The 12,694-nt window shown below is 37.2% G+C and overlaps 1 protein-coding gene across 4 annotated transcripts; it reads left to right on the forward strand.

The window, feature by feature from the left end:
• The first annotated feature begins 351 nt into the window (after positions 1–351).
• On the forward strand, positions 352–10,510 carry LOC110445673. Of its 4 annotated transcripts, none has more exons than XM_021490421.1 (3): positions 352–553; positions 3,343–3,997; positions 9,149–10,510. In XM_021490421.1, exons 2-3 carry the CDS (start codon positions 3,896–3,898, stop codon positions 9,902–9,904), a joined length of 858 nt encoding a protein of 285 aa, XP_021346096.1. In that variant the 5' UTR covers positions 352–553; positions 3,343–3,895; the 3' UTR covers positions 9,905–10,510. The 4 variants fall into 4 exon arrangements, with proteins under 4 accessions (XP_021346096.1, XP_021346085.1, XP_021346114.1 ...); XM_021490410.1 differs by having other exon boundaries at positions 352–549; XM_021490439.1 differs by lacking the exon at positions 352–553 and adding an exon at positions 2,888–3,076.
• The last annotated feature ends 2,184 nt before the right edge of the window (positions 10,511–12,694 follow it).

Raw genomic sequence — 12,694 nt, forward strand, 5'->3', positions numbered from 1 at the left:
GTACAGAGAAGATACCAAAATAATCACAAAAAGCCACAAGCAAAAGTGCATGCTCTAAACAACAGCTGCGCTGTACGTTATATCCTTTCTGATGTCCTTGTTCAGATAAATAGTAGCTGAAATTGAAATATCTACAATCTGTTTGCATTGCTATAAGTTCTATTCTGCCCTTGGAAAACTATCTTAACTGACCGTTTATCTCGGTAAAATATCCTAATGTTGTTCTGACACTTGATGGTAGACACTAATTGGGCATTTGTCCACGCGGACAATAACATAATTTGGCAAACTTTTCTTCCATTCAAATCAGGTTTCAATTATGCCAACCTGTTGTGTGTATTTGTAAATACTCAGCGATGGTCTACACACCTACAATGAGGTTTAATCTTTAAACTCCCGATTCTATTTTACTGAGCAATATAACCGCCTCCTGCGATCCGCGGTACGATTACTACTACGGCAATTTTGATATATTGTGGGTAGCACATGACCAGATAGCAGCCTGTTTCTAACGGGAGGATTCTAGGTTCAACTGCGACGGAAGATCAAGTAGGTATATACTATGTACTATACTATATCTTATTGTTATGCCATGAATTCGTATACAGAACCTTGATGTAGGGTATTATAGACGATGCGTTATCTGTGAACTGAGTTTGTGTAGGGATATAAAAGAATGATAGTAAAATGTCGATGTTCTGTTAAGCTATGCCTAATTTTTGAGCAAACATGCATTAATGCTTTATTTGAACTTTTGATACCCCTTTTTGATCAGCAGGAATCACACTCTGGGTTTGTGGTTCGCCTGTTTATCTATTTACCGACGTATTCAGACACTCATATACATGAACGACACATATATAAATCTTCTTAGACAGGGATTATTAATTAAATATATTCTACTACGATTTCTGTACTAAATTTTATTGTTATTGTTAGATGTTTTAATATACAAGGTATAATGTTAACAATGTATGAATTATCATTATTCAAAATATGATAATTATGATTTTGCAAAATATGGAAGGACAACAACTGCAGGAAGCCTATCAGCCGACATAGGTTTGCGTCCTTGTATTTCTATCCTACCTAAAATCCTTATATATCAAGAGTTATACATGTGTCAGGTACGAAATGGTACGCCAGTAAGTCATTGTATAAATATGTGAAAAATACAGACTATTTCAATTTGCAATTGTATGTAATACTTTAGTATGCTTTTGATTGTTTCTTGTTTATTTGAAACTGTTTTAAATTTTTCAATCACAACTCAGGTAAGTTCAGCTCGAAACAAATTAATTACATTCTACAACAGGTATGTCAATAATGGTGTGCCGACAAATAGCTAATGTTGGTATTATATACGTGTGTAGTCGGGGATTGATACGTATAGCTTGACCAGATGGATTCACTGACCCGCGTTATCAGTATATTGATACACTGGCGAATCGTCCCGCTATTGACTATGGTATTACTCGGTAGCGTTGGAGGTTCTTAGAATGTAATTCCAAACCCGGTGTACCATACAACACCTCAAACCCCAATTACGTAAGAAATATCCGCGGGTACGAAAGTGTGATCAGACAGAGTAAATACTAATTACCACAAGATAATATCAACTTGTAAACTATTCAATTCAATTCATTTATTCTGAGATACATGACATATAACATTATACATGTAGTTACAATTTGTACAAAGTTCCTCGTGAAAAGGGAGTATTTACATACATATATAAAATACATGCGGTTTTATATTATGTTTTACAAACATTGACATTTCTATGATAAATCTTAAATTGTAATATAATTTCCTTTAATGTAAATATACGTCGAGCTTTTTCTAAAGTGCTAAATTATAAAAACCGATAAATATTAAATAGCTCTCAGGATACCCTTGCCAAATAACTGTAATTACGCTTTTTTTCTGTAAAGATTATACTTTTGATAAATCGTTTCTGAAAAGAAAACCAATCTTTACGGGACTTTTACGAAAAATGCTAAAGTTTAACGGAGTATAATCAAATACAGTGTTTTAGACAAAAAACAATGGGTCTAGACCGAGATTCGAACCCTGGAACTCGTGTTGTTATACTATCGCTCTAATCAATTGAGCTAACTGGTCATGGGAAGTTTCCTGCCCCGACAGCTCTGCAGTTATATCCAAACGGAAGTTAAGTGGGGTTACTTAAGCATCAATTATGCTGTCTTCTGCCAAACAGAGAAAAGTGAAGAAGTTATTAACGAGATTTAAGACATAGTAGTATGGTGATGTCTTTAACCAAGGTATATAATACAATATCATTGTTAGAAATCGAGTCATGATGTCGCATTCTGAAATGAATTGAACGGTTTCATCGTACTTTGTTTGTTTGTTTGTTTGGAGTTAAATGTCATCGCAACCCGAGGTCATAATGAGTATGGGTGTGTAAGAAGAAAAGATAAATTAGCAAGAAATGAAAGAAGACAAGAACTCTTCAGGGCCCCATATTAGTCGCCCATACGATACACATTCAGTAGCAACATCAAGTCTAGTCTTGTTTTCGTCAATGTCTCCTAAACAGAAGGTAGAAACCATCCCGACTCTGCAGGCGGTCCGCAGAAGTCGCCTCTAACGATCATGCAGCGGAATACCGCAGGCCTGTTCCTTCCCCGAACCTACACAGTTGGTTTCTTGGTACATTTTCAGGACTAAAGCGGCACGTGTGTTTATGAAATAGCAGTAATTTACTACTTCACCTAATGCAATTCATACGTAAATCTAACCCCTGAAATCACATTTAAATCACATGGTCTTACAACGAATTAGCATATCACGAAAGAAACACAAATGAATATTAATATACACGACAGTTAGAAGATTTATTTATGTTGATTTTTGTTGGCATGATTTGTACTATAACTTATTCAATTGGGATCATTACAGTTGTTTTCGCTTTTATATACTTTGTATAATGGAACTTTTCTCTAGTTTCTCATTCAAATTATACTAGTACACGTACATATGTACTAGACTAAAAATCACAGTTGAAAGAAGCCCTAGATTTTAACATTTAATCTCACGACGGATGTCACAGGTGGTGAAACTAAATTCTGATAATTTTGGAGCACATTATCTCGTCTCCAGTTTTGTATACACGGGGTTCACGTCAATGGTGTCCTTTGTTTGGTGTGTCATTCATGTTACTTTTTAAACGATTTTATTCCGATATGTTTTTGTGTGCGTTGATGAATTTGTATATGTTTTGCTGTTTTGCTTGATAAATTATCTTGTATCACAAAATTAGTTATCACACGCATGTACCAGGATCTGTCACCTAACTATGCTCTATTTCCTTTACAGTGCCGAATACATCTGGAGGGTTAAGATGTGACGTAAAAGGATTTGCATCGAAAACTGGTTATTTTACCGTGACAGCACCCATCGAGCACACACGTGTCATTTAAAGGCCCACTCGAGAGATTGCTGGGAGGTTTAAGTGATATCCCCTGCCTCGACAACATGCTATATCCATGACCTTTTCGTGAGGGAGAATACTCCGTGCTGGTTTTTTCGTGTTTTAAGGGATATATACATCACACCTGTTTAGAGTTTTGACGACGATATTGGAACTAAGGACGAGATCTCGTGTTAACCTTTTTATTTTGAATATGAAGTTTTACCGTGTGATATGGTGAAAGTTGTACGTAAACAGGCAGATGGGACCCATGTGACAGAACTGCAAACTTATGTAATAGTTTTGATATTCTGAAAATCGGATTGCAAAGAGAGTATGAGGTATGAGCTTTGCTAGCTACTGCATGTTTTTGCAATAATTTCAGCTGTTTGTGGCTACAGGTACTTCAATTTGTAAAAAAATTTTTTTAATTGATTGAGTAGATTTGAGTACATTAACATGCCAGAAAGAGACTTCTTGACAAGATCATGGACCGTTTTGTCCACACGGAGAAAGCCAAGAAAGATACGGATTCCAGAAGTCAACACCTACTCCACACAGGTACATATTAGTCCTATACAAACCTGTCTTGTTCTTTTTCTGTATATTTTCCTTCCATGTATTCAATGATGTTATTATGTAATTTTAAGTCGTTTTCAGAGGAGTATGAATAGTAGTCATTGTACGCCCTCTTACATTTATATCAGAGCAATAACGACATACTTTCTACTTTATGACTTCTTTAAAAAGTGTTTATTTCTGAGTATATCGGACGGTTTTCTTAGGTATAATCTTATTTATAAGAATTTGTTGGCTGTAGCAAAAATTTGATGCTCTTGATCGAGATAATTCCTGACCAAAAGTTTTTATTTACAATTTAAAATGCTTTGCTGCAGTGTTTGATCTTGTTTTCAATTACCAAAGTCCTCCTTCAAGATTGTTTGATATCAGAATACCTTTTCAACGGATTCAATCTAATCAACATAGTATAAGCAAGAATATATTATCGTAATAACGATGCACACACGAAATGGCAAGAGGAGGGTTTTATTTTATGTAGTTTATTTCTGTAAGAAAACGATAATACAAAACGTTTCATTCGATATAATTTGTACAGAACTAAGCTTTCATTTTGCTATGTATATATATATTTTAGATATTGAATAAAGCCATTTCACTTTGTATGAATACTAGCATAAACATGTGCTTGTATATCAAAATAAGAAATAACTAGTGTATGTCAATTGTTAATCTAGAATTTTGGTACTTTTCATTGTGATATGCGCTTAAATGGACCACAATTCATATTTCATTTTCATAACTTAACATATTGATCGGTCGGAATCCCGTCCCTAGATACTCGAGACCTAAACACGTCCCCCATAGAATCCTAATTGGCCCGTATCCTTGTCAGAATAGATATACAATGACTGTTTGTATTATTTAGTTACGCGATCGAGACAACGTCGCGGAATTCTTCTGTAGAACGGATACGAAGAGGCTTCTCGACTTTCTACTCACCCGCAGCTTATCGAATTAGATTATCTATATGGTGAACAAGCCGGCGATCCTTCAAAAAGTCCTTAACTATTGATTTAGAGACATGTGCTGGATAGTAGAGACAATCAGTCATTTTGTGTAAAGTCCTGGTAATCAGTTGGGGGTTGGGGGTCAGTTAGGGTCTAGTGTCTGATCGGTATTTATTTTTTAAGTAAGATTGTGACCATGGTACCAGTACGTCTACGTGACATAAACTGTGTTAGTCACTTTGGCTTGGTATTTTGATTAACTACAAATCGACTATGGCAAATAAAAACCACGACATTGGTTCATATTTTAGTATTTCTATAGATATGTCGGGGTACGGAATGATTGGTATCCCTCCGGTTTCCTGTTACGTCACGGCAGATGTGTTAGCTTTTCTAATGAAGTTCCGCCTCTACGTTTGATTTGCTTTTTATATTATCTGTATGAGATCAAATTTGGAACCAGTGATTTTATATACATGTGTGAATAATTATATGGCTTGCAAATGGTCTTGTGGTTTGACTATCAAGCTATACTACACCACTCCTAGCTTTATGCTTTTTTTCCATATGAAACTGAATTGATTAAAGGGCGTTTCAGATTCAAATTATCAAGAATATCGGGAACGTCTTACAGCTAGCTTATCTGTCAGAACCTTAAATCAGGGGGGTCGTAAAAGGGAATAGGTGTTTATAAATACTTCGTGTTTAAATAATCTCGGGGCAATGTCTCTCAGGAAGTAGTTTGGCGGGCCCAATAGGATAGGTGATGTAATTAAATATACCACTTCCTGTGTACTGATGAAGGGATTGTAACCTCATATAGCATGGCAAATCCATGGACCAAGGAAGTTCAATGTTGAATAAATGAAGGAATGCTTTTTTCTAGCGGACAGAGTGACAGCGCCTTCTAAAGATAATATCGGCAAACAATATTCAACTCTTTCAGTCCTGATGAATAAATCTAAATAAGAGCTGATGCATATGCTCATTACATGACCAGTTGATACTTTACTTCCTGATTTGAAACCTAAGATGGCCGTTTTTTTCTGAAACTTTTCTTTTTCACTTCGGCTTACATCAGACCGATTTATACAAATTTTCATGGCCTTGATTAAGAGTTGATACATTTCGAACCAGTCACTAGGTATAGTACCCTTATCCCAAGGATAATCCATACTAAAGGATAGAAGCCCTTTATCCCTACGGTAGAAGAAGGAATTTAAAGGTTTTACCTCTATTTCCCCTATTGTGTCCAACAATTGAGTCCCCTTAGTCTGAGGATGATCCAGATTGACTGAGATAGCTTAGACTGGTTATTAATTACACGTAATCGATTTTAACTCAACGTCGATCAAACATTTTTGTTTAAATAACTCGATCAATAAGAAATTCTAAATGGCCAACATGGTTTCCAGTAAGCGGAAACATTCCAGATAACAAAAATAAGGAAGTGATACGACGAACTCTTCTTTTGTGATAATTATGCCTACTGAGAACCGTCAAAATATAAACCGCTCGTATGCCATTATTGTTATCACTGAATACTATTTTTCTACTTATTGTAAATGTTTCAAATGCATTTTCTTATAACATCTGTTTGCATTTTCTCTGATAATCAAAAGCATAAAGGTGGTAAAATATGTAAATCAGCTGAATATTTAATTCTGATAATATGTAACCGAATGTAACGAGGGTGAAAGCACAATCTACAGGTCCTGTATTAAGTCAAAATTCGAAAACTTGCCTATTCAACAGTAATTTTGGAGTTACATAAATTGTCTTTTCAGACAACTGTTTTCCATATACATATGTAGCGTCACGTCAGTCTATGTATGTCGATAGTAGGCTCAGCTAAAGTGTACGTGTGCCCATGTATGGTCATCGTCAGTTTATGTATGTCGATCGTAGGCTCAGCTTCGGTGTCCGTGTGCCCATGTTTGGTCAGCTTCAGTCTATGCATGCCCATGGTAGGGTCAGCCACAGTCTATGTATGTCTATGGTAGGGTCGGCTTCAGTCTATGCATGCCCATGGTAGGGTCAGCTTCAGTCTATGTATGCCAATGGTAGTCAGCTTTAGTCTCTGTATGCCCATGGTAGGGTCAGCTTCTGTCTATGTATGCCCAGGGTAGGGTCAGCTTCAGGCTATGTATGCCCATGGTAGGGTCAGCTTCAGGCTATGTATGCCCATGGTATGGTCAGCTTCAGTCTATGTGTGCCCATGGTAGGGTCAGCTTCAGTATGTGTATGTCAATGGTAGGGTCAGCTTCAGGCTATGTATGCCCCTGGTAGGGTCAGCTTCAGGCTATGTATGCCCATGGTATGGTCAGCTGCAGTCTATGTATGCCCATGGTAGGGTCAGCTTCAGTATGTGTATGTCAATGGTAGGTTCAGGTTCAGTCTTTGTATGTCAATGGTAGGGACAGCTTCAGTCAATGCATGCCCATGGTAGGGTCAGATCCAGTCTATATATGCCCACTGGAGGGTCAGCTTCAGTCTATATATGCCCTTGGTAGGGTCAGCTTCAGTCAATGTATGCCCATGGTAGGGTCAGCTTCAGTCTATGTATGCCCATGGTAGGGTCAGCTTCAGTATGTGTATGTCAATGGTAGGTTCAGGTTCAGTCTATGTATGTCAATGGTAGGGACAGCTTCAGTCAATGCATGCCCACGGGAGGGTCAGCTTCAGTCTATATATGCCCTTGGTAGGGTCAGCTTCAGTCTATGTATGTACATGGTAGGGTCAGCGTTAGTCTATGTATGCCCATGGTAGGTTCAGCTTTAGTCTATGTATGCCCATGGTATGGTCAGCTTCAGTCTATGTATGCCCATGATAGGGTCAGCTTCAGTCTATGTATGCCCATGTTAGGAATTTGTTTGTACGCAACTGTGATGAATACCATCATGAATGCTAAAAAGACGCATTTCAAACCTATAATAAATATAAACTTGATGGTCGTTTATCTTCCTTGCAGGTGGCCTTTACTAGTGCAGAAAGGATAAATTAAATTTGTTCAGAAGCTTTCCTATCGGTCTCATGACAACACTGTGACGATATTGCAGTTGTATCAATAGCAATTGCGTGACTCGTGAGAAATCTAGTTAAGAACGAATCAATTAGATACGCTGTTGTATATTTGTGTCGTACAAAATCCGTTTGAAAAAATCCAGAGAATACCATACTCCTTGAAGGGATATTATAATTCTTTGCTATTTTTCAGATGAAAATTTAATCCGATAGAAGTTTTCAATTTCGTGATCATACATAAAAAATATTAGATCTAAATCGTCTTTATGAACATGATAGGATTAAAGTATTTAAATTACATTACGACACGGATTTGTCGCGGTTTGTCAGAGACAAATCTGCATGGTATGCTTACATTTAGCCTTCAATTTTGTGGGCATTGCTATCTGGTGTGAAATACGCAGTGCATTTGAATTTGACATAACAAAATATTACAATACATCAAATCTGATTTTATAGGTTAGGAAAAAAAAAACATCTATTAAAAATATTTCAACCATCGCTGAGAAATCAGCATTCAATCGCTATGTTTTGGGATTTACAATGATTACAATACATACATAAGTTCTCATAAATGTCTTGAATTTGGTTTTATGACTTCTTAAGCTAACAGTGCAAATATTTACTGGTTTAGATAGACATAGTCAATGATATGCTTATACTTAGACCAAAGCACAAGAAACAGGCGCATATCGACTTTCCATTATACTGTCACATATATATATTTTATCACGACAATAAGATTGAGTGAAGGAATACGATTACTTACGGTATATGTAGGAGATAAATGTGTTCGATTTACATTTAAATATCATACAAATGATTGCAAGAGGTGCGGGGATTTAAAGGGAAATATATCGTATAGATTCCCATTGAATAAATCATCTTTAATATATTAACGTTAAAATAATTTAAATTCAAGCAATATGCCCATGGTTTGTTAACACAAATGAAATGTTTTGAACTTGAAAAGAAATACACAAACATACACAAATGTTGTTATGTACATGCTTTTTGTTTCTACTTCGTAAAAAGTGGTTCTGTTTTATTTGTTACACAACCAAACCACTAATAGTTATTTGAAGTATTGGCACGAAATGCCATTTATAGGAAACGTAACTAGACTTAATGCATTACTGTACCATTATTGTTCTTTTAGATTCGGGAATGCAACAGTCTACACTCCCGACTAGGGCTACCATTGAGAGCAGACGTGGAAACAAGGTCATCACACTTTCCGGATATCTCCACGTTTCCTAGTTTGACGTCATCTCCCCATTACTCTAGGTCAGCCCCGCCAATAGCTGTCCGTGGGTTTGCAGGGAGTCCCGGTGGTCATCCTGCGCAGCTTGCGTGGCAACATGATACATCGAGCCCAGAGGTGAAAATGGACACTGGTCATGTTACTCTTCACAGTCAATCGTCGGTTTTCACTTCAAACACAGACGCACACTTCGACGAAGATCAGGAACAGAAGCGGAAACGCCAGATGACCCCGACACAACTAACAGAACATTTACGTCTCCATGGTTACGGTGAGCCCCGGGTGTTGACAACGACCAGTTTAAGTCATCAAAAGTTTAATGGCAAGTCGAGAAGTCTTCCAAAAAATCCATCAAAACGAGAAATAATCAAAGGAAGAGCAAGACTTGATTATGAAATGGCAAATATGAGAGCTCTTGCTTTCTGCGAACAACAAACTTCAAAAGTGTTTCGAAGCGCATCAGCGAATATGCGCAACAGGGACGTCCAATTTGTTGAGGATGAAATGCGAGAAAAGATGCACAAAGAAGACGTGGATACACATGATCAGACAGAAGGTGTAGTCGTAATGGCGATTGACAGGGAGGAGCTCTTTAAACGGGTTAACACTTGGATAGAAGAAGTGGAATGTGCCTTGAACGACGTCACGTGATAATCGAGTAAATTTGAACAGGGGAGTGAACCTATTATTGATGCTGGAAGTGCAGATAATCCGTGACAGGTTGTTCGTAAAACCCTATTTTAGAATGTAATTTTCCATGTTAACGTCTACTATGAACTGTGTTTGTGGCATAGTGTTCGCTAAATCCAATACTGAGAACAATATCCTGTCAACGGAATTCAGTTGAACGCTTTTCTTAGATCTTAATATATTGTCTTGTAAACAAATTAACATAAAAGCTGATACAAGCAAAAATCTACTTTATTGTTGCTTGAACTTTTTCTGTTGATGGTAAGGCACAATGTAGAAGGACTCATAATTCCTCCATTTAACCAAAATATTTTAGGAATCTCTTAACTTCTAGAAATACTCTCGCAACAATTTTTTAAATGATGTTTTTCAAGTGCTGTCGTGTTGGTACCATAGCAAACTAGAAATTAGTAGCGACGCCTGGTCCAAATATATTTAGGTTTGGTTTGGTTTGCTATTGCCTTATGTCCTATTAACAACTACGGTTATTAAAGGACGTGTCAGGTGTTTGTGGTAGAGGAAAACCGGAATGATCATAGATGGTCAGACACATTAACCAACCCTCCCCCCCCCCCCCCCCCCCCCCCCCCCAAATATTGACATAAATCATTACTACTAAGGTTTTAATGGTATTTACATGTGTTCATAGGTGCAACTGGTCTTAAACATCTATATTATTATCTGTATCATGGCACTGGTCTAGTCACATTACTCTTCTATCGGACATTACCAGTGTTCTGGTCTAACGAAAAAGGAAACCACATACTCAAGATCCGACATATACGGTTAAGTATGTCGACATACAAAGATCGAGGACATTGTGAGCCTGTCTTTCATTAGCGCGGACACTGAAATATCAAGTTGTTCTGGTCCACTGAAAGTACTAAAAAGGCGTTTATCATTTGGTACATTTTATTCTGAAATGGGCTGGTCGGGGAAAAAAATACAAAATAAATGGGTCTAAATGCGTTCTCTGGCCTTCAAAATGTTATACCACGGCAATATGATGGTCGAGTTCTGCTTGCAATGTCCAGTTTTGACCACTGAAATCTCGGGGAAGCCCCGCGTAAATTTAGCGCAGATCTATTTATATATGTCACGTGGTTGTTTCGAAATTGAGGCAGTGAAGATAACAAGAGGTCCAATGGCCCTGAATGGATCACCTGGTATTAATTTCACACTTGTTATCTTAAAAGTGGACTAAAATACAACTTCAGGCAGAATATTGGTGTTTGATTAATAAGAACCTATTAAAATATTTAAACATATGACACCCGTGACCTTGAATGTCGAACAAGGATATTAGGTTGAACAGAATTTATAGTCTTCCAACCCAGCATGCTTCTAGCAAAATATCATTACCCTGGACTTTTTGGTTATACAGAACAAAACATTTAAAGATTTAAACATATATTGACCACGGTAACCTTGAATATGATTAAAGGTCATTCATTTGAACAAACTTGGTAGCCCTCATACCAGCATGTTACTGGCCAACTATCATTATCCTAGATCTCTTGGTTATTCAGAAGAAGTTGTTTAAAGGTTTTATACATATTTGACCCCTGTGACCTTGAATATCAGTCAAGGGCATTTATTTGAACAAACTTGGTAGCCTTTCACCTAAGCATGTTACTAGCTACATATCATCCCCGTAGGCCTCCCGGTTATTCAGAAGAAGTTGCTTAAAGTTTTTAAGATATTTGACCCCTGTGACCTTGAATATAATTAAAGGTCATTCATTTGAACAAACTTGGTAGCCCTCATACCAGCATGTTACTGGCCAACTATCATTATCCTAGGTCTCTTGGTTATTCAGAAGAAGTTGTTTAAAGATTTTAACGGATTTGACTCCTGTGACCTTGAAAATTGATTAAGGTCATTTATTTGAGCAAACTTGGAAGCCCTTCATCCCAGCAGGTTACTGGCCAAATAGCATTACCCTAGGCCTCTTGGTTATTCATAAGAAGTTGGTTAAAGGATTTAAACATATTTGACCCCTGTGACCTTGAATATCAGTCAAGGTCATTTATTTGAACAAACTTGGTAGCCTTTCACCTCAGCATGTTACTAGCTACATATCATCACCGTAGGCCTCTCGGTTATTCAGAAGAAGTTGCTTAAAGATTTTAAGATATTTGACCCCTGTGACCTTGAAAATTGATGAAGGTCATTTATTTGAAGAAACTTGGTAGCCCTTTATGTCAGCATGATATTGGCCAAATATCATCACCCTAGGCCTTTTGGTTACTGAGAAGAAGTTGTTTAAAGTAATAAGGTGACGCCGGACGCCGCACCATGCCATAAGCTCACTTGGCCCGAAGGCCAGGTGAGCTAACAACAAAAGCACGCCGCCATGTGCCATGTCGGACTCAACTAGCGGACAAGACAGCAATACTATATGTAAATAATTGTTTTCAAAGGTCATGTATGATGCAAGTGTAGAACTCCTACCTATATGTTGTTATATATAACGGTATTGATACCTCGTACCTGTCATGACCTTTGCATGCATCTTTTTCTTTCCACGCGATATTTACATTTGGCCTTGTTGATGACGCGCGTGTGGTAAAATTACATCACTGATCTGGGTCAATTAAGAGTTTTAGACTGTCAGGTGACGATTTAGGATTTCTTAATATAATTATAATTTTTACTCTTAGGGAGTGAATTTCAGCAAAATTTGAATCGGTATATTTCACAAGAAGGTATTTTAAACATGTTTATGCCATTTTAGCAAATATGACATTT

This window comes from Mizuhopecten yessoensis, unplaced genomic scaffold, assembly GCF_002113885.1.
Source record: "Mizuhopecten yessoensis strain PY_sf001 unplaced genomic scaffold, ASM211388v2 scaffold259, whole genome shotgun sequence".
NCBI classification, from domain to species: domain Eukaryota; kingdom Metazoa; phylum Mollusca; class Bivalvia; order Pectinida; family Pectinidae; genus Mizuhopecten; species Mizuhopecten yessoensis.

Excerpts from the sequence above, each read along its gene's own strand:
- LOC110445673 (XM_021490421.1), top strand. The coding sequence starts at position 3,896 with ATGCCAGAAAGAGACTTCTTGACAAGATCATGGACCGTTTTGTCCACA. Across the intron at positions 3,998-9,148 it reads TCAACACCTACTCCACACAG|ATTCGGGAATGCAACAGTCT; the intron begins GTACATATTAGT and ends TTGTTCTTTTAG.